The sequence below is a fragment of the Dinoponera quadriceps genome, unplaced genomic scaffold, assembly GCF_001313825.1.
Source record: "Dinoponera quadriceps isolate SergipeBrazil2010 unplaced genomic scaffold, ASM131382v1 scaffold1339, whole genome shotgun sequence".
Taxonomy (NCBI): Eukaryota; Metazoa; Arthropoda; class Insecta; order Hymenoptera; family Formicidae; genus Dinoponera; species Dinoponera quadriceps.
Window position 1 is genome coordinate 440,016 of NW_014555521.1, and position 24,102 is coordinate 464,117.

At 48.3% G+C, this 24,102-nt stretch overlaps 3 protein-coding genes across 7 annotated transcripts; 1 reads left to right on the forward strand and 2 right to left on the reverse strand.

Annotated features, from left to right (window-relative positions):
* Position 1: 1 nt before the first annotated feature.
* LOC106744551 (bone morphogenetic protein 2-like) lies at positions 2–2,014 on the reverse strand. Its single transcript, XM_014619439.1, has one exon. The coding sequence runs from the start codon at positions 1,067–1,069 to the stop codon at positions 23–25; it is 1,047 nt and encodes a 348-aa protein (XP_014474925.1). The 5' UTR covers positions 1,070–2,014; the 3' UTR covers positions 2–22.
* A 420-nt stretch (positions 2,015–2,434) lies between these two features.
* LOC106744550 (long-chain-fatty-acid--CoA ligase 5) lies at positions 2,435–20,933 on the forward strand. Of its 5 annotated transcripts, XR_001374458.1 has the most exons (10): positions 2,558–3,059; positions 3,141–3,289; positions 10,405–10,528; positions 11,966–12,302; positions 13,147–13,615; positions 15,322–15,612; positions 18,895–19,116; positions 19,379–19,696; positions 19,932–20,369; positions 20,460–20,933. XR_001374458.1 is itself a non-coding variant. In XM_014619435.1 (9 exons), coding segments are annotated over exons 1-9 (2,049 nt in total). In that variant the 5' UTR covers positions 2,435–2,515; the 3' UTR covers positions 20,070–20,410. The 5 variants fall into 5 exon arrangements, 4 of the variants coding, with proteins under 4 accessions (XP_014474921.1, XP_014474920.1, XP_014474922.1 ...); XM_014619435.1 differs by lacking the exons at positions 2,558–3,059; positions 20,460–20,933 and adding an exon at positions 2,435–2,516 and having other exon boundaries at positions 19,932–20,410; XM_014619434.1 differs by lacking the exon at positions 20,460–20,933 and having other exon boundaries at positions 19,932–20,410.
* LOC106744552 (vesicle transport through interaction with t-SNAREs homolog 1A) lies at positions 20,278–23,067 on the reverse strand. The gene is made up of 4 exons (XM_014619440.1): positions 22,923–23,067; positions 22,740–22,798; positions 21,665–22,012; positions 20,278–21,511 (listed from the first exon to the last, which is right to left on the reverse strand). Exons 1-4 carry the CDS (start codon positions 23,014–23,016, stop codon positions 21,353–21,355), a joined length of 660 nt encoding a protein of 219 aa, XP_014474926.1. The 5' UTR covers positions 23,017–23,067; the 3' UTR covers positions 20,278–21,352.
* Positions 23,068–24,102: the final 1,035 nt, after the last annotated feature.

The following is a 24,102-nucleotide window of genomic DNA, read 5'->3' on the forward strand; positions in this document are numbered from 1 at the left end:
TGAGCGCGCGTCCTTTCCCACTTCAACGACAACCGCACTCGACGACGACCATGTCCTCGTAGTCGTACTCGTAAGTCACCGCGTCCCTGTTGTCCAGATAGAGCAAGCTCGTGGGCTCCAGTCTGGTCGGTACGCAGCAGGCTCTGCTGACGACCTTGTTCGCGTCCGAGTCACCGTTGGCTTGAAGGTTCTGAAGGGCCCCGTGCATCAGTGTCTGCACGATCGCGTGCTTGGTAGGGTTGAGATGATCGGCGAACGGGAGGAAACACTTGCCGGTGCACTGGTAAGCCTCGTAGCCAGGCGGTGCGATGACCCAGCGATCGTAGGAGATCAGGGCGAAGTCGACGTACAGCGGACGCCGGCGGCAAACGTCCCGACGTCGTCTCCGGGCGACGCTGCCCTTCGCCCGTCGCTCGTCCTCCTGATCCCGCTCCTGGTCCATCCGCACGGATCGCCGCTGGCGACGGGCTCGGTCGGTCTTGCTGTAGTTCAACAGGAGAATCGGCCCGTCGCCGTACGGACGGTAGGTCAACGTGCCGTGCACGTAGAGCTTGACGGTGTCGTCGCTCCTGCCGACGACGGCGGGGGTGACGTTAAAGGCGCGCCAGGAGTCGTCCTTCCGCGACCTCAGGATCCCCGAAACGTTCCTCGCCGTGGCGTCTCGGAACGATCGCACTCGGACTATCGCGCCGGCGATCCCCAGCAACTCCGCGGTCTCGAGACTTTGGCCGGCGTTCACCGACGGGATCGCGAACTCCAGGATCCTGCCGCCGTCGCTGAGCGGGCCGGAGATGTGCACCGGCCGAATCGCCCGGACGATGTCGGTCTCCGGGCGTCGATGGTAGAGCTGCAGCATGTACTTCGACAGGGTGTTACGGCGTTGTCGGCGGCGCGCCGAGTCGAAGAAGGGTCGACGCGGCGCCGCCGACGACGGGATCGACAGGTCGAAGTGGATCAACGCCTTGGCGTGCATGCTGGAGCTCCAGCGGCTGATCGAGCCGGTCTTCCAGAAGTGAAACGCGCAGAGCACGACCGTGGCCAACAGTAACCAGCAGCCCGAGCTTCGCATAGTTGAACCCGCGGATTTATCCTCTGCCTCCGATTCGAAATTCCCGGAGCACACGATCGCTTCCTCCGATGTTCACACACTAGTATATTCGATGTTATTTCATAATAATGATGAAACTCGTTGCGATGATTCGGGAGAAACTTGCCATTATATCAGTGAAACGAGGTCTCCCCGCGAGGTAAAATCGCGAGCGAATTGTTTCCGCGTAGACGTGCTTCGCACGATCGAATCGCCTCGGCTTTTCGAGCACGGACTCGGAGGCATATTCCCGGATCGGATCGAACGTCGCCGATGCCGCTCCACGTCGGACTGCAAATTCGAAGGTGAGTGCTCCGCTTGAGAGAGACCGCTCTCCAAATAGCCGCCAATGGAGGCTTTCGAACTTACCGCCTGGAATCCCCTTATCAACCGCAGACTACCACTCGACCGAGCGGTTCTGCGTACTCGTTTACCCTTGCCGGCTGCAGCGAGTGCCGCAACTGCGTTAACGACACTCGCCGGTACATTTGATTATCGGGGGAAGCCGCTTCGGAGGGTTTACTTCGGGAAATTAACTATCGCTCCGTCCTCCTCTCGAATAATCGTCGAATGTTGGCTCGGATAAGAGTCACACAGCTATTACATAGATGTTACACTTCGTTTTTTTTTTTCTCGACGAGCCAAGAAGGGCCTGCTTTTAACAAAGCGATGATCGTTATCCTGAAACCGTAGCAGCTGATAATCCGACATGAAAGAAGAAGAACGCAGCGCGCAGCGCTAACGAAATTTGAAAATTGTCATCGTTTCGTTGGCGAAAACGTCAAAAGAGTTAATCAAGAGAGCTGCGCGCGATATCTTCGTGAGGGAAAAACGGAACCTTCGACATTTCACAACTTACCGTCGCCCTGCTCGAGGGAGCTGCCAAAGGTGCATCGATAACATCGTCGTGTCAGCTGGAGGAAAGAGAGAAAGAAAGAGGGAGGGAGAGAGCGCGTCGCATTGCATATTTCACCGATGGGCGCTCAGTGCGCGCTGCGTGTCGGTCGCGCCTGCGCCGGCCCTTACAGGGGGAAGTAATCGCACCGTGGGGTGGCTGCCGCGGTGGCGAAGGGTCGTCGCAGCACCCGCCGGGCATCGATTCGCCGCGGCGGCGGGGTGACGTCATGGCGCTGCCGAGTATACGCCACTGAGGGTCCGCAGCGTACGTGAGAGTCGTGGCGAGCGAACTCGGCGGATCTCTCGGCGAAGGAAGGCAGTGTCATGCCGTGGCCCTGACCTGAGCCCTCCTCAGGCCCAAGCCGACCACCCCGGTGCCATCCTTCCTCGGATTCGCTCGTGAATTCGTCCTCGAAACACTCGCTCCGGGGGGACACTCGGAGAGACACGCTGGCGCATCTCTCGACGCAGGGCCGAGCGGAGGACGACTCCACTTTCGTTCCTGTCGCTTTACCGTCTCAGCTGTGCACCAGTGAGTAGACTACACGCCACCGGCCGCTCTACCTCGACGACCGAGGAGCCGCGCGAATGCGACGGCCGTGCGAGAGGCAGGCGCGTCGTGCGGCCGCGTGCCCGCTGGCACCGCACGCTCGTTCGCTCGCTCGCTCGCTTTTCCGCTACTTCTCTCCTTCTTTCCGCTACCTCCGTCCCCTTCTCTCTCTCTTTCGCGCGCTCTTCTCACGTTCTTTCTCTCGGCTTTGGGATTCTATTAGCGCCGTTATCGTGCGAATTGCACAACGCGACGGACGCGACAGATCCGTCGCTCGTGCGCACTCGACGGATTCCCACATCCGACGATCGGAACCGCGTCACGAGTATACTTTGTCCCGAACACTTTGCCGGGTTCGACGGTTCACTTGGTCGGTGCGTAGCTCGTTATCGGCTTATCGTCGTGTCGATGCGACGAGCAACCCCGTCGAGCAGCAGCGATCGACCGTAAGCCGAGTAGTAGTCCGTCGAGGCCGTCGGTCGACTCGCGCGAATAGTGCACATTTCTGCAAAATCCGTCATGAAGGTAACATCGTCAAGCGTCGGCGCGTGGCGTTATGTAAACTTGGCAGTCTCTCTCGAACGGTTCAAACGATCTTAAACGAAGTGTTACAGTCTCAATTCGAGGACTATCTGCCGTATTTGGGCGGCGCGGCCGGTGCCCTCGTCGTCACCGGGGTTGCGGCTTACTGGGCTTCCAGACCGGCGGCTGAGAGACCGCTGTTCCCGCTCGACGCTCAGGCACTTCTGTTACCGGTAAGCGAATTCTGACCTTCTCGATCGCAAAACTCGCCTCGCGCAATCGTGAGACACACAGAAGGCTAGGTGGAGATCGTCGAAATTGTAGCGAGATATTTCGCAGATGACACTCTACGAATAGCGCGCGATAAGATAAGGCAATTTATCGCAATTTGTCATATAAATACACGAGGCGTCGGTATATGCTTAACACGTTGACTGCTACGGAATTTTTCACGATTCTGGTCTAAGAGGCCAATTTGATATCTCGTAGTTGGCAGTCAACGTGTTAATATTGTAACCAACATTTTTTTAGTCTTTCATCTTGTGACCACTTTAGGTAGAATGTCCTCGGAAACTCCGGTAGATAAGTGTCAAGGCATACGTATGACGCTTGGCACGTGGCAGCACAACGGCAGTGTAGATAATTCAGAGAGTTAATTTGCTAAATGCAGAATATATTCGCGCAATTTCTCCATAGTTCATGTATTATATAACGTATTTGTACGTATATATTTATTAATATTTATATTATTTATTTATATTTATGTGTAATAATTATCATCAAATCAGTCTCTAAGCAAAACGGAATATTTGAAATTGATTTCTTAACTTCTTACATATATATATATTAACTTTTCACAACGTTACTGTTGTTGATAATGCAAACGGTCTCACTGGCAATATGACTGAACAAAGTACACTATCGTTATCGCTTTAAGTTCAAAATGCTTCTTATTATTGTCATTCTTATCGTTTCGTTTGTGCTTGCTTTGGCATCATTAGTTTAAGCATGAAATCGTATGCTGATATCCGTCAAGTATCATTTGATACGAAGAAGTCACATTGACTTGAAGACAAACATGCGACCGCACATCCGGAAAGGGGATCGAGCCATCCGCGATTCTCGCGTACGAGCGGACGGACTTGCTTGTAAACATACCCACCGGAGTATCGTCCGAAGCCGTACAATTTGCCAATAGCGAGCGACAAAGCCGTGTCCTGCAACGTCGCGCGTTTCTCGCGTTTTGTCCGTCACGCTCCTTGAATTAACCGTGGCGGAGGTAGCTGAGATGGAGGACTTATGTCGTGCGCGCTCACCCGCGGATTCATTCATCGGCAGAAACACACAGCGACGCGTGTAATAAGACATCAGAGCGTGACGCACCACGACACACCGACAATTCCTTTGCGAAGCGAGACAGCCGACCGGTTAAAACATCTCCGCTCAAGTTATTTTCGAAGCCTGTCTACCACTGGTATAATGAGCTTCTTTCAGATTAACCTGACCACTCGCCTCGTACCGACCTTCCCCTCACCGTGTGTCTCGACTGTGTGTATCTGTTTACATAAGCTCACCGTACCCTCGCACTGACGTCGCCACAAGGGATGAAGAGTATCGATTTTGGCGAGCTCGATATGCGTGGCTCTTTCGATAATCGCCGATATATTTTTTTACCGCGTTGCTCGGATCGTCGCGCGATAGCCAGCATGTTCGATCACAATCCGGCTCCGGCGGCTCCGGGCGTCGTTTCGTTGGAACAGGATGATGCTCGGGTATTGATTTGATTACTTCGTCGAACGTCTCGACGTGCTCATGCACTTCACGTGTTTAAAAACAGTCGGCAATTGCCTCCTGTCCTCCGTAATTGTTCGGGATACATCGCAGACGTATCCAGCGGCTACTACCCGTCTACTACTCTGTTGATAATCTCGATAACACTTCGCGATAAATTCCGATTGAAACCGTTCAGCAGCGCTTCGGCCATCAATCGTAGCACATTCGCGAGAAACGAGATCTGAACGATTTTGTCGCCACTCCAAGATGTCCATAAGTGCACGTCATCTATTAAAGTCCAGCATTCTCCAAACGATACAAGGACGGGCACGTTCCGGACATATTGACGGGTTACCGTATCCGTTGAAACTTGTCCTTCAACCTCATCACGTTCCAGTCGTGCTTCACGAGGTTCCGGCGTGGACACTCTCCGGTTTCATCGAATTGATAGTCGATTTCGTGAGCATTTAGTCCTTCTCAAACCGAGTCTTCAGATTCCACAATCCTTTTGGGTTGGAAAGGTAACCAGAGGGTCGCTTTTCTTTCCTCGTCTCTCCCTCTCCTCGCCCGTGTATAATTCTCGGTTCAGATGCCGGTCTAGTTTCACGTTACCAGGTCGGTCGATGATCCATAAAACATCTACGTAGTTTCGCGCTCGGTTCCACGTCTCGGCGCGTCGTAAAACGCAACGTAATGACAGACCGGCTCCTTCGTCATTTCGGGGGGCAGGGGGACGCCCTTCAGACAAAAAAGCACGACGAAGAACGACGCACGGGAAGAGAGGAAGCGTGCTACAAAGAGAAGAAGAGCTCGTCGTCGTCGTCGATGCGTGACGTTGATCGGCCACCCCGCTGGCGGCCGTCCAAACTCCTCGGCGTCGAGGACGACGACGCCCGTCTCGTCGGCGTACGCACTATATTTAAACGCTGTCGAGGATCTTTCGCGGAGGATAGGCCTTGCTCTCGTGAAACGAGGCGATGCCGGTGCCGCACTGATGTTGTCAGTGCGAACCGGATATACTCACGCCGCGATTTCACGCAGTTCCACTTTTATATCTCGAGTCCTCCGCCGGTTATCCAAAGTCAAGGCTGATAATGGACGTATTTCTCTGTGCGCGGACAATAAATTCCTTGGTTCGGATACGAAGAGCGAGATGTGTACGGAAAAGAACTCTGTTCGTACATGGAAAAAATCATTCTGGTGTAACTAAATTTTCCGTTGCCTGGAGACCGCGGATGGGAACTCGGTTGCAGGAACAAAGAGATTTTTGCAGATAGTTTCTACTAGGGCTAGCGTTTTCTTTCAAAGACTCTGACATTTGATTTTTGAATCTCTGAAGGTTTGAAATTTCGGTGTTCATTATTCAGATTTTGAAAATATCGAAGCTTCGAAACTTCGAAAATCACGGCCTTTTAAAAGGAACCTTCGAAGCTTCGCCTTAATAAAATTTGAAAGTTTGAATTTTCTTCGAAGCTTCAAAATGATCGAAGATTAACAAATCCAGTTTCTATTCAGTCAATTGTTCTCAGTTGCCTCAACAGAGTTCGAAATGCATCCGAATGTTTGCACGAATGTTCTCATACAGAAAAAAATAATTTCGCTGTTGTAGCGAAATCATGATAGCTACTACATATTCGTTGCGACAGCGATAAAGTGTAGCTGACGATCAAATTATTTTGATTAGATAACTTTCATGATGAAAATGCGATATGTCTCACATGAGATTGTTCGACAAGTAATTTTGGATTGCATGACATCAAACGACATCGTAAGAATATAACATTCTCTTTTATGTAAAAATATAGCATTCTCTTTTACGTATACTAAAAAAAATGGTCTTGCACTCATAATGAAAATTATTAGATACGAGAAATTAGCTAAAATGGATGAATGACTAGCAAACATTTCAATGTCATATATATGTTGTATCTAATCAATATAGACAGAGATGAAATTTTTATCCGAACCATTTGTCTAATTCAGCAGGAAAGTTTCTTTGTGGAGCCCATCCAGATTAAGTCACTTCTTATCAAAAATTAATAACAGGATCTAAATTTTCCCGCATATATTGTCGGAATGCTGTTGCTCTAAATTATATATATCAAGTATCACAAACAACTTTCTAATAGTTACGGAAAACATCGATGTATCTACTCGTGATATTTAGAATTCTAACCGGATCGGAATTTCTAACAACAAAACATTTCCCTGAATATATAGTTCCAATTGCGCGTATTTATTCACAGGAGATGAAAATACGAGAGGTGAGGAAAGTCAATGAAGATATCCAATCGACTCCCTGGTCCCCATTCAATTACAGGAACTGAGTTTGTTTTTCCGCGTATAAACTGAACGGGAACCAGATGAAAATTCAATAACGGGAAATTGTAACTCTGTTACCGTCCGGAAATATTCTGTCTGAACATTCAGCTGTATTAAAACACGGCTGAGATAACAGAGAACGGATTGAACGGACGAATCTTTCCGTTCCTACGACCGAGTTTCCCCGTCAGATCCCTGTTTTTCCCAGGCGGGGGAAAATTCAGTTGCGTTAACGGGATAGTTGTTCCCGTGTAACAAAATGAGAGACTCTACTTCTTGATGTTTGACATTAAGAGGGTTAAGTCGAAAATTCAAATCTACGAGCGATGCGAACAGCTCTCTTGCCTCGACTCCGTGAAAAATATTCAGCCGGATGATTCGAAAAGTCTCGGGTAATTCAAAATTCAATATCCAACGACGGCGAATCTCCGTTTCGGCAGTCGCGCCGATATTGGATGAATATTCAAACCCGGCTCAGTCGCCTATTCAGCACACTGATATTCGGATCCCGAAATGTTTCCCGTTTTGGTTACGCTCGATGACGTTCGAGCGGCCAGTTTCCCGCTCTAATTTCGAACATTCCAATCCGCATCCGGACACATAATTATCCGGATGTTACATACTTGGGGTGAGCAGTGATGTTGACAACGCCACGACAGCGCATATCGTCTCGATCATCTCTCCCTCCCCCCTCCCCCACCCCCTCTCTCTTTCTCTCTTCGGAAGAGCAACAGCGAGCGCCTTCGACGGCACGGTCGCCCGCGTGACACCCGCGCCGCGAGCCAAAACCTCGGGCCGAAAGCTCAGCCGCAAGCTGTACCGCGGCCAAAATTCAGTGGTGGCGGGCGTGTTGGTCCGATCAGTGGTCCACCTTACCTAACGTGAACGCACCTTGCGGGTTTACCAAGTCAAGCGTGAAGAGCCAATCCCCCGACGAAGAGTCGTCCGAGGAGCCGTCGGCGACGGCGTGTCGCACGCCCGTTAAGTGTGCGTGTTACGTACGAGCAGTATGTCGTCGAGCTGCTTCTTCCACGAGCCGATTCGCCCGCCGATAGATCTCAGCGACCAGTCCGACACAATCAAGGTGCTGAAGAGTAGTGTCCCTTCTTCGTATTCTTCTTCTTCTTCTTTGAGATGCTTCCAAGAGTGCTCTCGCGATCGGCCCGCTGCGGTTCAGTCGTTGCGACTCGCAACCTCGATTCGTCCGGCGCGAATCGAGGATCGAAGCTCCCGTAAGGTCTGTCCTTTGAGCAGACGCGCGCGAGACGCACCGAGTTCGTTTGTCTAAGCTGCGCTTTCCGTATTTTCTCGCGATTTTTCTCCCCGTCGGTCACTCTCAGGCAACATGCCCGATGATGTATCTCGTTTAGAGCGTGAGAAGCTCGAGACATCGCGGTGCCAAGGAACAAACATGTAATCCCGATGAAGCAGATGATCTCTCTGAGAGGAATCTCGAAAGAAGCCGAAGGATCCGAAGAGGTCGTGGCGGGTTGATTCTTTTTTCCTTCATTTTTTTTCTGTCTTTTCGAAATCCGATAGTAATATTTTCGTGAGAATCGGAAATTCAATCTGGATTGATTTTCTTTTTGAGGAACTCGAAAAAACGGGTCGCACCGGCTTGTCGCGTTAAAGCCTCTGTTCGTTTCAACGAGATCGAACGTTTAATATTCGAATGCCGGGATTGTTTCTGTTGGACTGGTTGGATTACCCTCCGCCGCGTTCCACCGCCGAAATATCGGCGTTCGGTTAGCGTTGCTGCACTGAACGCTGGAGAGAGAGAGACGCGAAATAGAAATGCGTTACGGTATATTTTAGTCTTGAGTTATTTTTTTCTCTCTGCTTTTTTAACTCACGGCTGCCCTCGCTGCGCGTCTGAGAATTTAAATAAATTCGAGAAAATGTCAGAGCGTGTCGCTCGGTATAACAATGTAAATTATGCGTCGAACTTTTCAATGCGCACGTCGTGTTTCAGTGAATTACAAATTTGCTCGTTCATGATTCACGCCGTACCTGATACTATTTAAGAGCGACGGATGACCGAGCGAACTCGCTTACGCGAGCGGCTTCGAATCCACCGAGGCGTCTCTCGTGACTATTGGACGTTATAAAAAGTTATCGAGGTTATCGAGGAATATCGTAATAATGGGAACGTATGGCGTAACACATACGTGCGGATTCAGTGGATCGAAATACGAGGAAGTATTTTTTCACATCGCGACACACGTAAGTTCTCACGAGTCCTCCTCTCGTGAGACATTTCGGGGCAACTGAGTCGAAAGTCAAGTCGACTCCCGCCGGGAAACAAAATCATACCAAGATTTACTAAATTCTCGTGCATTTGTTAAATTGGAAGGAAGGCAATGTCGTCCACTTTAATTTCGCCAGACGTATCCCGGTAATTCGATCGATCTCTTAAAAATTTTCCCTCGATAATAATCGTCGACATTTCTCACCCCTGATCTTCGATATCTCGCGGGCAAGATTCTTCCGATAAGATCCCGATTGAAGAAAGGATTTGATAATAAGTACTCAAATTTGATGAATATTTGCCGACCAATATTTTATTAGGATAACCAAATAATTTAGGTACGTATACTATATATACAATACTGCAATTCTATATATTGCATATTTAGTACACGGAACGAAATCATTTGATCGCAGTAATGAAGCATTCGGTCGGCGAATATCCGCCAAATTTTAATACTCGTTACCAAATCCTCTTTTCAGCGAAGAAACGTCTCCGACGGTTACTTTCTTTCCGCCACGCGCCAACCGCCGAAGACAACACCGTCGAGAATATCAGCGGGGGTGCGCCGTTATCTCGGTTCTCCTCGGCGTATATACGGGTCGTAATTTCGCCGGCGATTGCATCGAGAACGTGGGTGGGTTGGTCGGACGCGCAGGTCGACGTCAGTCGAAGCCGAAAGAAGAGCGCGTGTCCGGTGCGTGCGACGGTCGGTGGCGAGATCGATATCTGCATTGGCGGGAGAGCGGGGAGGGGGAAGTACACGTATACGATACGCACGCAATTGTCCCTACACCTGCGTTCCCTTCGCCCGCACGCATCTTCGCCTCGCGCGCGCGGCGTTGCCCGGTTAAATTTAGCGTTGCACTTGCCGCGCGCGCGGTTTACCCTTACGTAATTCGGCGACCAACTACGCGCTGGACTCCCTCACGGGAGAAAAGAGAGACGCGCGTCTCCCGGCGTCTCCGCTTCTTTTCAAGTTCTCGGTTCCCGCTGTGTTCGCAGGGCGCCGAGCTCATCCGGGTGTCGAGGTTCTACAAGGAGGGCAAGGAGGGCAAGTTCGTTAGCTTCCTTCACGAGGACACGCTCACGCTCTACGACGGCTTCCGCCGCGGCGCCAAGGAGTCCAGTAAGTGTGTCCGTGACTCGGGAGAAACCGCGAACGGAACTCATCTTTGTAAATTGGAGCTGTTGTCGTGTGCGTTAATCGAGGTTAACGGAGCTCACGATCGATCGCTCGCTCGGCTGTTGCTTAGCCGCGCTTCGTTTAACTTCAACTAATATTTATAGACACACGAAGACACGTCGGCGTGAAATGGCAGACTCAGAATAGAGACCCGTCCGAGAAGAGGCCCGAATTAAAAAAAGAAAAGAAATATATATATATAACGAATATTAGAGGTCAGCGTTACAAAGTAATCCCGTAGCTTTCCAGCGTGCAATTTACGCACCCACCTGAAATATGAGTTTAAGACGGAGGTTTCTCGGTGGAGGCAAGGCGCTTCAATTGCGCACGTTGATTTAGCGGCTCGTTTGGCAAGCGTGGCAAGCGCTCGTGCTATAAAGCAGTAAACAAGCGGCGCACGAGCAGCTTCCTAACGAGCGGGCCGGACTTAACGGCGTGTATTATCGACGGCGATATTCGCCCCCACGCGCCTCCGCAGATTCGACGACCTTTCGCGTCGAAGGTTGACAGCTATTTCGAGTACGTGTGTATCTCTTATTTTTGCCTCGGGACACACAGCCGACACCTGTCGCGATTTTACGCGAGGCTCGCGGTTTTACGACAACGGCCGCGCGACGACGACGACGACGACGACGCGTCCGAAAGATAATCGATAATCACGCCTGGAGTCACGTTCACCCGGCGATCGTACGATGAGATCGCCGCTGGTCACCCGGCACGTGTCCCCGTTTGCCGTTTTACGTCGACGTGGAGATTCGTTATAGCGTTACGTAGCTGCGCAGCTTAATTAATTCATTAAATTCATCCGATTTTATCCGCGCTCCGCTGTACGGTATGAAATAGAACCGCGAGCTGTATTTCACTTTCGAGACTTAGCTTTTGCGTATGACGAAGCGTTCTATTAGGTCAATCGAGAGGTTCGCTATTTTCAATAAATGACTGCCACCGGCTTGACCGATGAATCATGATCGTGAACTTTTCGACCGATTCGATGTTAAGGTGAAAGTACCAATGCCTGGACACGCGCCTAATTGTGGACATTCTTGTTGTTTCCGCCTTTAAATACGAATGTTAATCTTTGAACATAAAATGTTCGTATACATACAATATATGATATGTATATATATTCTATGTTGGAAGTTTGGAATATTCGTACTTATACGCCGAAACAATAAGAATATGTCCAGAATTAAGTATATGTCCAGGCATTGGTACTTTCTCTTACCTTAAACATACGAATATTTCTCTCTTAATCGAAACCAATAAAGACTCTCGATTTTGTTCCGAAACAATCTCATCGCTCTCTTTGGTGTCGAAGGATTCACCTCTTCAGCAGGTTCGCCAATAAAAGTCCAACGCGGATGTCTCTTCCGCTTACAGATAATGGTCCCTGCCTCGGGTGGAGGGAAGGGCCCAACAAACCCTATCAATGGCTTCATTACAACGAGACGCTGCTCAGGGCGAAGAATTTTGGTTCCGGCCTAGTGTCCTTAGGGCTGGCCCCTGGCACGCAAACCCTCGTAGGCCTGTACAGTCAGAACTGTCCCGAGTGGATTCTCACCGAGCAAGCATGCTACACGTATTCTCTCGTGGTGGTGCCATTGTACGACACCTTGGGTCCGGACGCCTGCGCGTACATCATCAACCAGGCTGACATCAACTTGGTGGTGTGCGAGGACGACCAAAAGTGCAATTTACTCCTCGACAAAGCGCCGAGGTACGTGATGCAATCCTCTCGTAGCGCATTTATCCGGTCTCCCGCGGGCTTTACACGTCCTCCGGGTGCGCGTGGATTTTGCGGCGAAATTTTTCCTCGTAACCTCGTAACTATCGATTTGTTGATTCCACCCTCCTACACGGCTCGTTTACCCCCCGAACGCGCGATTTCCGACGTCCTACGCGGCAACAATCGCCGCCTGAACACGGTTCACCCGCCGGCATTGTCACGTATGCGAGCTCTATTATATATCGACGCTATCGATTATTGACAGAGTTACGGGCGTTCAAATATTAAATCGGACTTAATTCAGCGTGAAGGTGGGAGCCACGAGAGGGCGAGTAATTCGGCCTAGTTAAATCGATCGCGCGATGAACGTCGTGCGATGATTTATGCACAAGCGTATTCTTAGATTATTGGGGTAAACTCCTCTCTAGAATGACGAACGGCGAAGGCGTGACAATTTTACGCTTGTGCGACAATTTTGCGCAACAACGTTCGGAGGAATTCGCTTCGAAGACACGCATTGAGAGAATATCTCAGCTCGTAGGTGAACCGCGTCATTTTTTTCCTCTCTCTCTCTCTCTCTCTGACAGATTTAGAGTCTATTAGAACCAGATGTGATCAATTTCGTTCGAAGTGCTGGTTGTCCGGGAGAAAACACTCCCCCCCTGCCGCCTTTCGAAGAACATCGCAAACACGAGAGAGCGATGTGTCGAGAACGTTAATTTGTCACGCTGCCAAGAGTCCGGCCAGAGTCCGCTCTCGAGGGCCTCTTTCCCTCCCTCCCCCGAGGAAGAACGTCCCTCGTCGTTCTTTCTATCATCGGTTCCGATCTCGACAGGTGTTTACGGAAGCTGGTGGTCGTGAAGGAAACGCGGCCGGCGACGAACCAGCGGGCGAAGAACCGCGGCGTCGAGCTGTACAAGTTCGATGACATCGAGCGGCTGGGCGCGCAGAAGAATTACCCGGAGCTGCCGCCGAAAGCGTCGGACCTCTGCACCGTATGCTACACCTCCGGCACCACCGGCAACCCGAAGGGCGTCATGCTGACGCACCAGAATGTCATGGCGGCCATGTGCGCGGTGCTAATGCAGCTGGGCGATCATAAGGTCACGTCCAAGGACACCATGGTCAGCTTCCTGCCGTTGGCGCACATGCTGGAGCGCAGCTGCGAGAACGCCATGTACATGGTCGGCGGCTCCGTCGGCTTCTACAGCGGCGACATCAAGAGGCTCGCCGAGGACATGAAGGCCCTCAGGCCCACCGTGATGCCGGCTGTGCCTAGACTGCTAAACCGGATATACGATAAGGTGAGTCGCGGCCGGGGAGAGGATCCGTTCCGAGATTTTCGAAGAGGATCGAGATCGGGAAGCTGGAATCTTTGGCCTTGCGAAACGCGAACTTGAACTTCTCCCTTGATAATCAGTTTTCGTATGCTATGAAGAGAGAATTTTCAACTCTTTATAAAATGTGGATATTTTGAAAATGACCTTTCACCCGGTTATTATTTCTTAATTATTGACCATTTGTGTGTGTGTTATAAAACTTTCATTAAGTTCTCTTATAAGATTATCACGCCTCGCTCGATTGGCAAAGTTTTTGTCCCGCGACGCTTACCGGTTTTCTTCACGGTCGCTTTCAACGTTTCCACGTCAGTTCTGCGTTCTTTTTTTTTATCCGACGTTCGCTCTCCGAATCATCGCGCATTTAGATCGAGCATTAGCATTTAGATCGAGCATTTAGATACGCGCGCTCGCGTTCCTGTTTGTCAGCGCGGTGTTTATTTCGAGTGGTTTATCGACGTTGTTCGCGCGCGGTTCGCGCCGATCCGCGATTTATTTTTAGTTCGCGCTCGGCCGGCCGCTGGACTCGCGTCGTGACAAACCGTATCGTGCGCGTACACGTTCCACTTCCGATGATCTTTCCCCCCCCCCCCCCCCNCCCCGGAGTTTGTTAGTGGATCATCGTTGTTTAAATAATCGTCCATCCCGTAATTTCGCGCGCGCAATAACATCCCACGCGGGCGATAAATGCCAGGAGTAACACGATTCTAAATCCAACGTATCGGATTCCTAAACGATGTCGGCCCGGAAGAAGCCACTATTCATCCCGCGTCTACACGGCCGGTGCCGACGCGATCGTACAGTCGCGCTAAACACAAAACGGTCCGTTAAACGGACGATTTCTCGTTGTAAAGCTTCGCAAAAGCGCCGAGACACTTTTGCCCTCCTCTCTACCTCTTCCGCCGAGCGCGAATGTCGGGGAAACTTATCCGGACAGTTCCCGCGGCGGCACTTCCGCTCGCTAGTAACCGAAGTTACTACGCGCGACCCATTGTCGCGCGGAAAACACACCTGGAAGCCGTCCAATATTTTTACGACGTGGCGACAGCGTGCTCTCGCGCAGGCAGTTATGAGCCCCCAGAGCTGTATTCCTTTCATAAGATTCGCGCATCGCTGCGCGCGACACTCAGCACGTCTCTCTGTAGAGCGCGCGCGAATTTCCCTCCCTCCCCCCCGACTACGCAATATCGCGCAACGTGCCAATGCCACGTCGGCGAGGAGAGCAGAGACAGGTGCGACCGACGACGACCCGACGACGTAACCCTGAAGTCCATCTGAATGAGGCACGCGGTTCGATCACGCGACGACGTGACCACGCGCGCCCGCGTACACACCATTGAATTACTTTCCGCTCGCGCGCGCCGTCACCAATCCGTCCACGTACCCCGTGCTCGATGTTGAATCGACCTTCGGCACTTTCCCGCGGGCGTGACATCTCGAGAGCTCGCGAAGCGAAATCCCGAGACGGAGGGCGGATATTCGCCGGATTTTCCTATATTCAAGATCGTCTTAAATTTCAACCCCGGGTGCCACGTGACCGATGAAACGGGCATCTTGCATCTCGGGATGAACTTGAGACGCGATCTTGAGATGAACTTGAGACGACCTTAAGCGTAAGATTGGAATCTATATGAGTATCATTCAGAGAGCTAAAGGTCGATGCGCTCGCGCAGGTGCAAGCCGAGCTGCAGAGCTCGTTCCTGAAGAGGATGATCTTCAACATGGGCGTGCGGGCGAAGGAGACGGAGATCAAGAAGAGCATAGTGAGAAAGAACAGCATCTGGGATAAGATCGTGTTCAAGAAGATCCAGGAGTCGATGGGCGGCAGGCTGAGGCTGATGCTCGTGGGCTCCGCGCCGCTGGCGGGCAGCGTGCTCACGTTCACCAGATGCGCCATGGGCTGCCTCGTGGTCGAGGGTTATGGTCAAACGGAGTGCTGCGCGCCAATAACACTTACTATTCAGGTGCGTACGTCGCTCAGATTGCCGATCGCGCTCAAATTATGGTCGAGTAGCACGATAAGGAGCTCGACTCTCTAATTCATAATTCGTAACTATGCGTACATGTAGGCTAAGGTCCATTTCACGCTACAGAGCTTTGAAACGCTTGAAGAACGAACACGATTGGTCTCCGCGGTGCTTCAAAGCGTTTGCAGCATGAAACGAATCCTAACCGACATGTGACGAGTGTGTTAGAAGATCGAGCCCTAGGTGTGATTTTACTACGCTAATACGAGAACGGATCTCGAAGGATCGATCTGTACACTGAAAAAAAATTGCTTCAAATATAATAAATTTTATTTCATCCAAGCAAATTTCTTCATTGGCATGCTCGGAAGAAACTAATGTTTCGACTCGTAAGTACGATTGTTAGACTTTTTAACGGATACGTATCTTTATCTTAAATAAAAAAATTGGCTTGAAATGAAAGATGATTTTCTTATAAAGAAATTATTTGCTTCATTTTACATATATTTATTGTAATCAAATAATATTTTATTTAGTTCAAAGATATTATTCCAAATAGTAGCATTCTTTCTGTTAAATAATAGTTTTCTTGAACGAGACAATAAAATTTTTACTTAAACAAATAATATTTCATATAAGTATATGTTGTTTCTGTGAAACAAATTTTAATCAAATAAGTAGAAATATTCAATCTAAAGAAATCTTTTCCTCTGTGTAGATAGTGTGATGCGATGACGATATGTATTCGTCGTAATGGAATATCGTATATTTCAATCTCGCGCAGCATGTACGTCTCTTTACATAAACAGAGTGTCTCAAACTTCTCGCGGTCTCCTCGTCGGTCGAATGGTCAGTCGAAAAGTTCAGCTGAAGTTTCGAGATTGCACTTCATGTGGAAAAAGTTTTTTCGTTGATGTAAAGTTCGTCGTTCGTGAATACGCAGTTGCCTATGACACAGGTATTCACAGACGTATCTTATATTTAAGATCATTTAAATTTCATCTTTAGATGCTGTACGGTTCATTTCATTGGTTACGTAATATCTGAAGATAAACTTCAGATGATCTTAACTATAAGATCTGACTATGAACGCCGGCTTATAATTCATAGCCAACTTTTTGGGCAGCTATCATATAATTTTTCCCTAGGGCGGAAACGTGAAAAGTGAACATTTTCAAATACTTTCAAATGAAAAAATGTTCACTTTTCAGAAGTTCACGCTAGAGGATAAGATTCATGATCCCTTAGGGGTCGATCGTAAATCTTTCCTTCCAGCATGAACTCGTGAAACGTGGACATTTTCTAATTTGAAAATACTTGGAAATGTTTAATTCTCCCGTTTTTGTCTCGAAGAAATATTACGCGATTGCTGTCCAGTAAGTCGATTCTCTTTTAACGACAATGTCGTTGCGTGGGTGTAACATAAAAGTGTAACATACAGAAAAGCTACGCAACGACACAATAATGATAACGACGCAATAGCGATAACGATATGTTATTAAAAGTTAGAGGATCGCTACTGATAGTGAAATGTTATCACATTGCTGTCTGTGTGAGCTATGTTTCTGAACATTATTAACATTGCTATTTGTGAAACCTGTATGTGAAAGTTATCAATATTGTTATCTGTGTGACCTGTATATGAATGTTAATATTTTGTTGTCCGTATCACCAGTACATGAGGCCGACTGTAGAAAATTGAGCTAGATTTTCCGACCGACCCGATATCTCGTTACTTGCGTTTTCCCGTTCGTTATCCCACTCGTTTTTTTTCCACGCACATTTCCAAATGCGAGAATTCTAAAAAGCTCGTTAGAAAGCAAATTCCTTTATATACTCTTCAGGCAACGTACGTTCACGAACCCATTAACGTCGTATTTTACGTGACATCGTTTTAAAGAGCGTGCAAGGAATACGTATAAAGAAATATCTACGTATGTTGGTGCGTATATATATTAACGCGCTATACACATTATAGAGAAGCTTTCGATCTATAGTTACCAGCTACCGGTTATACAAGCAGTTAGTATATATATGTTTGGCGAATACATTTTTTATCAAACTGTCAAGTTTAATAAATGTAGATCACAGCTTTAGCTCCGCTGAGTAAACTTCGACGGTAACCCGAGGATTTCTCTTTATGATATAATGCATTAAGAGCTCCACCTGCGTGGCCGTTGTTTTCTTTCTCGCTTTTATTCGCTTATCGCGAAGTAACTTTATCGTCAATAAAAATGCGAAACTATTCTGGGAAATGTGGAGGATTACTCCGTGCGAAAAAACATATCGTTTTACGGTAGAAGAATAAAAAAACGTTCGACCGGTGTTACGCTTTAAAATCGTGCCAGAGAGAGAGAGAGAGAGAATGTTTGAGCATCGTGTAAAGCGAGCGCCGTACTTTATCGAACGCTGTTTGGCATTGCGACAAGAACGACGCGCTTGTGTCGGCTTTCGCGAAAATTTATATGCGTAGATCTCTACATGCATAGATTTCCGCTAATATTCCGTACATTCTTCACATGTGTTCGCACGCGTGCACACGACAACTAATTCGCGCGGATTATCGGAGTTCGTGCGAGCAAATGACATGCGAGGTCTCGATAAAGCGACAACTATCGTCGTTCAAAGTCGCGTTTCCCTCTCCGGGAAGTGAGGAGGCGGCGGTTGCTCTCACCGCCGCGGATACGGCTGGGCGAAGTGCGAAGACGTTGTTTTTATCGAATACCGACTAATAATCAAGCACGCGCGCGCGAGCAAACAGCGAGTCTCGATAAGCCAGAGAACACTATCGTCATTCAAAGTCGCGTTTCCCTCTCCGGGGTAATGAGGAGCGAGGGAAACGGGAGCTGTGTTCTCATCGCCGCGGACACGGCCAGGCAAAGTTCGAAGACGTTGTTTTTATCGGATGCCGGCTAATAATCAAGCACGCTGCGCGCGTGCTCTCTATTCTTGGCGCGTCTGCGAGTATCGACGTAGACATATAGACACGGTGGCGAGCCGGCGGTCGTGCGCGGCCGTAGATATTTCTGTCAGCTCATCGAATCAAAGCTTTACAGCCATGTGCCAGGACACGTGATGTCCTTCATCACAAGACCATTAGCTCTTGTGCGCTATCGAACGCCCCCTTGTGAACGCTCGGAGGACCCATCGTTCCGTACTACCGTCGTTCTATATCGCGCGGCTGTAATACCAGCGCGTGAAGTTTTATATAATCGCGAGAGTTTAAAACGAGAGGTTTACGTATGCAAAAGGATTCACTTCCTCGTTTGATGACCGCAGGGCGATCATGTGCCGGAACACGTGGGCCCACCAGTGGCCTGTTGCTGCGTGAAACTCGTCGACGTTCCGGAGATGGAGTATTTTGCCGTGAACAACCAGGGCGAAGTGTGCGTCAAGGGCACTAACGTCTTCGTGGGCTACTACAAGGACCCCGAGAAGACCGCTGAGGTCATTGACGAGCAGGGATGGCATCATACAGGAGATATCGGCGCGTGGCAGCTTGTAAGTTATTGGGTTTTCCTCCTTGGTATTATCATATTGCGTTGCAATTGTCAGACTTGCGGTTTAAGAGTTTTTAAATTTCAAGTTGGTTGGTCTCGAAGAACATTTCTGAATAGTATACATTGTTTTGTTACTTATAGTGGTAGTTATCAAGCATACGACGTCGCAAATAATTGGAAAGTTCTTCCACCGAAGATTTTAACGAAGTAAAATATCTCTTGCAAAATACGAATCATATTTTATTACTTGTTTTGTATTTCAGAATGGAACGTTGAAAATAATCGACCGTAAGAAGCATATCTTCAAGTTATCGCAAGGGGAGTACATCGTGCCGGAGAAAATCGAGAATATTTATATACGCAGCCAATATGTGCAACAAGTATTCGTCCATGGGGAATCACTGAAATCTTGTATCATAGCAATAGTGATACCAGACGTAGACGTTATCAAGTGCTGGGCGTTGGAGAACGGTATCCCCGGTACGTTGAGCGTCTTGTGCGCCAACCCAGAAGTCAAAAGACTAATTTTGGACGACATGTTAGCCTGGGGAAAAGAAGCTGGTCTCAAATCCTTCGAACAGGTAAATCAGCGTCGAACGGAGTACAGAGCGGCGTTATCGAAACAAGTATATTTCTCGGAAGCGCGAGTCGCAACAAGATAAGAACGTTATCATAAGAAAATAACTTCATTATTCTTCCCTATTCCATTTTTTCGCTTATTTCGAGAATTTCGAGGATCGTTGAAACTCATTTCGTCCCGTCTGTTTGTGAAAATAAAGAGAAGGATGTGGAGACTTATGAATGAATCGATTGCAGGTAAAAGACATCTATCTTCATCCAGACCCGTTCTCCGTACAAAATGGTCTTCTAACACCAACGCTAAAAACGAAACGGCCTCAATTAAAAGCGTACTTCAAGCCGCAGATAGAAGATCTCTATCAACATTTGGACTGACCAGACTGACAGTTATCGATCGCCCGCACCAGCACTGACCGAAACGACGATCAAGAAAGAAGGAAAGCGCCTTCTCGCCGTCACTTCTCCTCCTCTCTCTATCTCTTCTTTTCTTTGTTCTTTCCCTCCCCCTCTTATCTGTCTCCCTTTCTTCTCTCTCTCTTTCACAAACATACACACACACCGAAGTCACTACTGTCATCGAATGTTCGTTAACCCTCGATACTTTTATTATATATATCATTTTCCACAGGTACATTAGGGACGCAGACAAAAAGAAGCACCGTTTAGGCTATTAAGGTAAATGATAACATTACAAGTAATAAAAGGAGTTATTATTAGGCGCGTCTAGTTTTTCTCTCAATTACAAGCATCCTTTGATACTTTCAGTGATAGATGTGTATTTACGAGTCGTCGACCTTTCACCCGCGTGTAATCTTAATGTACACGGTGACCGCTGTTGTCCCCTGCGTAAGACACGATTGTAGAATGCATTTTTAGTTGATAGAATCCACCGCCGAACTCGCGATCACGCTCGCTCGGCTCGGTCAATGTAACAATGACACAAGTAGCCGTTAACTCGAACATGAAGAGGTAAGGATTTCACGTGCTCGTCAGTCGGCACGCCACACAAATCATGGATATTGTTTAATAAATATATTTCTCGCTGTGTGTGTGTATACACACTCTATGGTTCGGAGTACCTTCAGAACGCAGAAGGCGATATATCGACCGATCGAACTTCCGGATATCCGCTTATGTAACAACTGTGTATGCGTGTACCGAAGGACTTTTCCGATCTTTTCTCGCAACGTTCGAAACAATCTTCAGGCAGCGGCGCTCGGAATAAATCGCATTTGGTAATTATTCACACCGGCTCAGTGTATTACCGATCGCATGAAAAACGTTGGAATTTTCATCTCTTTACCACGTGAGTGGTCGATACTTTTTTTTACCATAGGAATCTTATATAGCAATCACACTGGCTGACCTTACCCTCCTGTTCGGTGATATTCTCCGCCTGTTCTACGTTAGCCAGCGATTCGTCCGCGTGGAGTGGAATCAAATTAACGAGAGATTAAATGTACACGGCGACGACGGCCGCTCGTCGAGGCAAAATGTGACAAACAAGTCCGCACGGACGATAGACGATACGACAATTAGTGATGATCACATAATTACCTAACGAACCTCGCAATTTGATAGAAATAACCTTTTGAATTCTCTGATAATAAATATGGCTTCCACAAGCCGGTCATCCGGCCGAAGAGAGCGTATGTTCTTTAGCTTTTAGACTTAAAACTATAGTATATCACAAAGCACGCGACGATTATCAGTACTAACGCCACCGTCGCTAAAATAACCCTCTGTTGGAGACTGCGGAAGATCATTCCCGATAATAATCGAGACCCACGTCCCAACTCCGCGTCCGTCTCGCGTAACTAAAGCAAAAGACAACATATATATGATTACAGGTTAATTACAGGTTGATGATTCTATACAGGACTTTTTTCCTCTGTGTCGTTAGCGTCGATTATCGACACGCTCGCTAACCCGCACCAGCAAGGCTATTAATTGCATGATTGATAACTTGCCCTCCCTCTGCTGCGCTGTATCGTTTCTCGCTGCTCGTGCAGTTCCTTTAACACTTGCGACCCGATCTCCTCCGTTTCCAGCGCCACGCGATAGCCATTCTGTAACGTCCGTCCTGTTCTCTCTATTCTCTCAGACGCGTCCAGCAGTCTTTTCCTCTGGTCTTCCGTTACATTGTTGTCCCAGGACTCCTCCACGGTGATCTCCGTAACGTCCTCCTTTGGTTTCTTCGCCGCCTGGAACTCCTGAGTCAGGCGCTTCAACTCTGCCCGGTGACTCTCCACGCGACCGCGCAGCCGATCGCGAGCCGTCCCGTTCATCCCACGAACCTCCAACTCCATCTGCTCCAGCTACAGATTACAAGTGATTTCTGCCTCATCTCTGAATGTTCTCCCTTTTCTTCCTTCCTCTCTTTCTCCGGAACGACATCAGAAAACAACCTTCCCCCGATGCGATCATTCGGTTCGTCAGTCGCGACATTTTGATATTCGACGTGAAATATTTTTCCAAATAATCTTCATACATAGATTAAAATCTTGTTGAAACGAAGTCCACTTGAAGTTAAGTGGAAGATACGACTCCATCTCCGTATCGCGTGTATTTATGATATTTGAAACTGGATAAAACTTCGTGTATCCTTCTCTATCAATGAACTCGAGAATAAACGATATTACGATATTTTTCTTTCCAAAGAAATACCGACTTAAAGACGGTTTAAAGATGCAAATGTGAAAGCGATTTACATATTCTGTGTACAGTACAAGGTACACATCAAACACTTGATCTCCCGGACTTAATTATTCATACGGAATACATTATCTCGAGCGACACGCGAGTCCCTCGAGAATCATCTATATACGTACTGTCACGCTTGAGTTAATCGTCGTTGTACGTATCTTGAGTAACGTGTGGTATAATTTTTTTATAAAAAAACAAGAGATATACGCAAAATATGCAAAAAATCAAACGTCATCCTAACCCTACATTATAACTGTCTCTCGACGGTCGGCGAATCGCGCGAGCCCATGACTTGGCTCTTTTCTGCTCCGTGAGTGAAGAGAATTCAAATATAATTACCAGCTCTTGAGCTTCCTCAATTTGCCGGTCCACATCCTGAATAAAGGCCCTTTTCTCACCTGCAAGTTACGTCACGATTATATCGATTATTGCTTTAACGTCACTTTCGTACCGGTCGTCGTGGCGCGCGTCACCGTGCAACGGACGCGAACGCGCTCGCGATCGCGTCCCCGAATTACTCACCGCCGCTCTGGCTCCTTATTCTGCCGATCTTCGCGGTAATGTCAGCTGTCAAAACGGCATACTGCTGTTCGTAGTTGTCAATGAGCGACGCCATCTTAGACACAGATGTGTCATCGACTAAGGGGACGTGCCAGATGGCGATTTAAACCGAGCGACTCTCGCAAGGCGATATCGCACATCGGGGGAAGCACTTTTCGCCCCGCACGCTGCGCGCCGGTGGCGCTCGCGCTTTTTGCGCGCGCAATTTATCGTCATCGCGGGGCTCGAGATGCGGAGAGATTCGAATTGATTTTCTGTCCAATATTAACGAGCAAAACAGCACATAAGTAAATCGTTTTGTGGAAATGAGTAAAAAATAGAGCCGCATGAGACTACATGCAAATGCAGTTTTTTGTCAAGAGTCAGCGAGTCGAGCATCTTTGTTCCGAGAACAAATATCGGAGCTTGAAAGTGACCGCCAGATGAAATCTTCGAGACTGATAGTGAATTCGATCACCTGCACTATACCGGATTCCGTGCATTCTGAAGGTTGTTATACGTGAAGCAGTTATTTAGATAAAAAGGCACGTAATCATATTTGAACGATTAAACGTCTAATAATGATATCGTCACGTTATTAAGCAGAACGTACATTAATTATTTCGTCATCAAAATGCTTGTGTTATCCCATTTTATTTGGATATGTCGCGGCCTTCGGTAATTCGGTATGTACTAATCCGGGTGTAACGTGGGCGACCGAATTCATTATAAATTGCAGTTTCACGTAAGATCGTTGCATTGATGCGAAGAAAATCGTATCGTCGCGTTCTCTCAGTTACACCTTGCCTCGTATCCATTGCACCGTGTTGCACTTTCCGACATCCAAAAGGGGCCAAACGCCGACGGCAAGAAGAAGAGGTAGGGAGATCACGAGCATATGCAGAAAGTGCAATTAGAAAGGGACTGATAAGCTCGATGAACGATGAACCTCACGAACAAGTCCCGAAGAGGTGACTTAAAAGAACATGTCCACTGTGTCAGCAGTTTAGAGACCGGTTAAAGGGCGGTTAAAGGGGTTAAATGTCATTGGGATGTCAGGAATGTGGCCACGACGACGACACGTCACTGCTCGCGAGCCAATGGCCGGCGAAATCTCATGAATCTCGACCAATCGCCGATGCCGGTGATACCGCGACACGCG